Genomic DNA, 6,000 nt, shown 5'->3' with positions numbered 1-6,000 from the left:
CCATATAGTTTTGGCCCTATCTCTCAATGGTGAAGAATCACTTAAAAATTAAAGTATCCAGATTTATACCAACATCTAATCAATTCGTCCTCAGCACAAACCCAACCTGTCCACCAAGTTTCTGCTGAACCCATCCATAACTTTTAGAGATTTCTGGTTCACAAACAAACAGGGGTGAAAACATTAGGAGCACAGGACAGCAATAAATCCCCAATATTATTCAGTCAAAACGAGAGCTTAATATCACACAGAGTGATACATAATGCTCCTTTTAATCAGACTTTGATTCTCACCTCCCACCCTGAGATTGTAAGCTTGCTAGAGGCCCCGCACAGTGTAGAGCATGCTGGGTGAGCAGGTTGCTTTGGAGATCAGACACCAATGTCAAAGGGTTCTGTGGGTCACAGACCTGCATCCTGCACACCCAGCATGGTATAACATGAAATGACACCTTTGCTTTTCAATGTAATTTATACTGTAATGCAGGAAACTGTTTGTACAACTCAGATAATTCAGCAAGGTACGGCTGAAAGATTCACCAGGCAGCTAGAGAAGTGCTGTAACTGTAGCTCCGGCCAGTGTTCAATGTCACCAGTGGCATTCCCTGATTGGTGACCACAATCCGAGTCACAGATACATCACTTCCTAATGAAACAACAAGAGATGGAAGGCAACACTGCAAAATAATATGATACTTTATTAATATATAAACATTCTCTGTAACATCCATTGTGAAAAGACTGCAGTAGTGCAGTACACTGCTGTACAATACTTTTTAGACTCGGGTCTTAATTCATGGAGAAACTAAACAAGAGAGGGGGTGGCAGGTTGGCAGACGGAAACAGGAAGCATATGGGAGCAATAAATTAACAGAAAAAACTGCAAGAGTATGATAAGGGGAGTGGCAGGAAGGAAAAGGTATTGGGTGTCAGAGAGAGTATCAGAGATGGGGCATAGTTAAGGTCAGCCTCTCGGAACAACTGGAGGGAAGAATACAAGACAGGGAGTCGATTCCATAGCCGAGGGAAAAGTGGGATGAAGATGAGCAGCCAGCCCCCAGACTTGGAAAGGGTAACCGGGTGTAAGCTTGCAAGAACAACTCAAGCTATCCGAGAGGGTGAATGAAGGAAAGAGAAGGTATGAGGAACAAGGCCAAAAGTGAAGCTATATAAAACTGAGAGCCCATCATTATGCCTACTTTGGCCAAGAAGCAGAGGCTGGAACTCACCATCCTGCTAAAAATACATAATCTTGAAAAACTTGGACTCAACAACCTCCAGTAGAGAAAGATGGGAAACAGCTGCACCATCCCAGAATGGAGAGCTACCCTCCATTGCTTTTACACTTTAGAATTATAATAATAAAAGTTTATTTCTGTTCAACTTCCATCGCAGCCAATGGCCGAAATGAGGTAAGTTTTACAATTAGGAACAATTTTATGTAAAATATAATAATACAATAAAATGGCATTAAAAGGAACATCAAGGCAAAGTAAAAATAACATCAACAAAAACAATTTTACAATAATTTAACAATTCACATAACATCAAATTTCAAAATTTAACAATCGCTGCAATTTGTTCATTGTGTGGGCAGGAAATGCCACCAGGCCACGACTGAATCCTGCGGCCCCGCATCCCAACTCAGCCAGTTGCCCCGAGCCCCGCAGCCAACAGCTGCCAAGAGATCCGGCCGCAGGCAATAAACGCTGCCCACAAACAAACTCCCGAGAAAAACCGCGTCCAGAGGGCGCCCGACGACAGTCAACACCAGACACCCGACACAGCCTTCAGCTCCGCGTCCCTGCCTTTGTTCACTGCCTCATGTTCCATATGAGTGAGTACACGATGTAAAATTCCACGACCGCAGACAGCATGAAGAAGGCGGCTGTGTAGGGATTGAATGTCAACTGGACATAGGCGTTTAATTTGCCCAGCACTGTACACAATCATACCACATGACTGCTGTATCTTGGCACAGCCAAGTTGTTCCAGCTGCAATGGCAACAGTCTTCCCTGCAGGACCAGCAAAAGCCCGAGAATACCTTGTCCAGGCCGGCTGAAAAACGAGCAGGAGAGGAAGCTCGCCACGGAACAACCCGTCGCAGAACCGTCCGCCGCAGTACCGCCCGCCACAGAACCAGGCAAAGAAACACGCAGCGGCCTTCACACCACCGACTCTCAGTATGCCTTAGCCTTCACACCAGCGACACTGGGCAAAACCGCCATGCCACTGTCGGAACCGAAACAACCCACTCTCCGAAAAGGAAACACGACAATGGCAGCACGACCGAAGGCAGTGCAAGCACCTCCACAGCCAAACACCGACAAACATTGAAGTGTGGCAAAGGGGGGCAAGCAGCTATACAGCGCCCCGTAATGACCACCTTCTATTTGGAATGAGCTGTGGATGTTGAAGAATGGACTTGACTTTACAGGCTAAAATGAATGTGTTGGCCATGCCAAGAGACCGGTTTCTAAATACGGTCTGCACAAAACAAGGCTACAATATGGCTGATTACAAAGTTTCAAGAGCTCAGAGTTTGCACCTCTTTTAGGGGCCAACAAGTGTTACGCCTAGGTCCCCCGTCGGGGAAGTGATGTGAGTTGACAAAGTGGAACATGCAGAAAACATGCTATGATATGATATTTCGCTCACAAGGGTCAGACAAACATGGAGGCGGCCATCTTGGATTTTGACGTGGCGACCCAATTTTCAATAGCGTTCTTCCTTATGCCTAGATACACCCACACACCAGAAGGTACTCCGCTTATTTTTCAAGATATTTCGCTCACAAGGTTCAGACATATATATGGTGGCGGCCGTCCTGGATTTTGACGTGGCGACCCACTTTACAATAGCGGTCTTCCTTATGCCGAGATACACCCACACACCAAATTAGAAGTGGGTACTTCGCTTATCTTTCAAGATATTCTTCTCACAAGATTCAGACATACATGGCGGCGGCCATCTTGGATTTTGACGTGGCGACCCAATTTTAAACAGCGTTCTTCCGTGTGCCTAGATACACCCACACACCAGATTAGAAGTTGGTACTTCGCTTATTTTTCGGGATATTTCGCTCACAAGGTTCAGACATATATATGGTGGTGGCCATCTTGGATTTTGACGTGGCGACCCAATTGTCAATAGCGTTCTTCCTTATGGCGAGATACACCCACACACCAAATTAGAAGTTGGTACTTCGCTTATTTTTCAAGATATTTATCTCACAAGGTTCGGACATACATGGCGGCGGCCATCTTGGATTTTGACATGGCGACCCAATGTTAAATAGCGTTCTTCCTTATGCCTAGATACACCCACACACCAGATTAGAAGTTGGTACTTCGCTTATTTTTCCAAGATATTTCGCTCAGAAGGGTCAGACATATATATGGTGGCGGACATCTTGGATTTTGACGTGGCGACCCAATTTTCAATACCGTTCTTCCTGATGCCGAGATACACCCACGCACCGAATTAGAAGTTGGTACTTCGCTTATTTTTCAAGATATTCATCTCACAAGTGTCGGACATACATCGTGGCAGCCATCTTGGATTTTGACGTGGCGACCCAATTTTCAATAGCATTCGTCCTTATGCCGAGATACACCCAAACACCAGATTAGAAGCTGGTACGTCGCTTATTTTTCAAGATATTCATCTCACAATGTTCAGACATACATGGCGGTGGCCATCTTGGATTTTGACGTGGCGACCCAATTTTCAATAGCGTTCTTCCTTATGCCTAGATACACCCACACACCAGATTAGAAGTTGGTACTTCGCTAATTTTTCAAGATATGCAGGTCACAAGGTTCAGACATACATGGCATCAGACATACATGGCGGCGGCCATCTTGGATTTTGACGTGGCGACCCAATTTTAAACAGCGTTCTTGCTTGTGCCTAGATACACCCACACACCAGATTAGAAGTTGGTACTTCGCTTATTTTTCAAGATATTTCGCTCACAAGGTTCAGACATATATATGGTGGCGGCCATCTTGAATTTTGACGTGGCGACCCAAGTTTCAATAGCGTTCTTCCTTATGCCGAGATACACCCACACACCAAATTAGAAGTTGGTACTTTGCTTATTGTTCAAGATATTCAATATTCATCTCACGTTTCAGACATACATGGCGGCGGCCATCTTGGCTTTTGACGTGTCGACCCGATTTTAAAGAGCGTTCTTCCTTGTGCCTAGATACACCCAGACACCAGATTAGACGTTGGTACTTCGCTTATTTTTCGAGATATTTCGCTCACAAGGTTCAGACATATATATGGTGGCGGCCATCTTGGATTTTGACGTGGCGACCCAATTTTCAATAGCGTTTGTCCTTATGCCGAGATACACCCACACACCAGATTAGAAGTTGGTACTTCACTTATTTTTAAAGATATGCAGGTTACAAGGTTCAGACATACATGGCATCAGACATACATGGCGGCGGCCATCTTGGATTTTGACGTGGGTTGCACCCACACACCAAATTCGAATGCGGTTCTTCGCTTACGCACGCACGCACGCTGCACGCACACACGCACGGACGGATGGACGGACACACGGACGGAGGGGAAAGCCATAGTCCCCCTTTCGCTCCGCTGAGCGACGGGGGACAACTACAGAAGGAAGGTTTTGGAGGTAAGGGGGTGTGGAGGACAGGGGAGAGGGCTTCTGCAAACAATAAGGAGAGGGTATTGCATTTGGTTATGTTTGTTTGTTTGTCTGTCTGTCCAAAAAGAACGTGAGTATGTTTATTAATTACCTAAGACCCTTTAAAAGTTTAGACCCTTCACAACCCCAAGACCCATCAAGACCATGAAGACCCTTAAGATCCATAAAACCATTTCGAGCCTTTAGAATGCTTAGACCCTTCATAACCCAAAGACCATTTAAGACCCATAAGACCCATTTGAATCCTAAGACCCTTTAAAACCCTAACATCCCATCACGTCCCCAGGGTTAAGATCCCTGGGTGACGGATGGCCAACCGACCTTCAACTCCGAGGCGTCTGAGCCGAATCGCTGGCGGTGTTATCTCTTTAGCACACGTGGGAAACTGAGTTCCCTGGTCTTATTTGCATGGACGGAGGCAACGAGGGTTTTCCGAAACCAAACAAATAAATAAACTAGAACGGGCACTCGGTAGAGCGCATACCTTCGCCGCAGCTACTGTTCTGTACTTGGCATGGGAGTGTAGGGAACAGAACAGTGAACAGTTTGGTGCTGATTTCATGCAAATCGGATAAGAATTGACCGAGTTATGACAAAAAACGCACATTTTGCAAGGTCGTGACCCCCCTGACCTTTGACCCCCAACCGCTAACAAGGGTAATGTCTTCACTGGGTCATGTCGTATATCACAAAATCGGGCATTGAATTCTGAACATTTTGGCATTAGTTGCATGCCAATTGGATAAAAATTGACCGCGCTATGGTAAAAATACGATTTTGACCTTTTCGTGACCTTGACCTTGACCTTTGACCCGATTGCTCCCAAAATCTAATCAAATGTGTCCCGTATAATAACCAATCATCCCACCAAATTTCATGCAATTCGGTTGAATACTTTTTGAGTTATGCGAATAACATACACACACACACACACACAGACATACAAACAAGGGTTATGACGTCAGAGTGTCATGTCGCATATCACAAGATTGGGCATTGAATTCTGAACATTTTGGCATTAGTTTCATACAAATTGGACACAAATTGACCGCGCTATGGTAAAATTATCTGAGAAGCTAAACGAATCTTCTTCTTCTTTAGTACGTACCTCAAACTTTATGTGAAATGCGATCGATTTTTAAAAATCAGAATTTGAGCAAATCTGTTTCATTCGTCTGTTAATATGCCTCCCCGATTGACAAATCTGCAATTTGAATTTCATTTGAGGTTGAAATGATTGCGGGAGATCGCGTTATAGTGATGACGTCTTGGATGGACATCCTCTTCTTCAGTCGCTCATAACTTTGAGTGAA

General features: G+C 44.9%; 1 protein-coding gene across 5 annotated transcripts in view; it reads right to left on the bottom strand.

The window, feature by feature from the left end:
* The window catches only part of LOC137425634 (large ribosomal subunit protein mL63), a 130,322-nt gene that overhangs the window by 28,794 nt on the left and 95,528 nt on the right, over nt 1-6,000 (bottom strand). For all 5 annotated transcript variants that reach the window (XM_068114241.2, XM_068114244.2, XM_068114242.2 and 2 more), the window contains 2 exons: nt 540-645; nt 294-416 (listed from right to left, as the gene is read on the bottom strand). In XM_068114241.2, the coding sequence (XP_067970342.2) occupies nt 294-416; nt 540-645 (229 nt within the window). The remainder of the gene's footprint in view (nt 1-293; nt 417-539; nt 646-6,000) is intronic.

The sequence above is a fragment of the Myxine glutinosa genome, chromosome 4 (assembly GCF_964187855.1).
Source record: "Myxine glutinosa chromosome 4, kmMyxGlut1.1, whole genome shotgun sequence".
In the NCBI taxonomy this organism is placed as follows: Eukaryota; Metazoa; Chordata; class Myxini; order Myxiniformes; family Myxinidae; genus Myxine; species Myxine glutinosa.
Note: the sequence above shows the minus strand (reverse complement) of the source record. Positions and strands in the feature narration are given on the sequence as shown.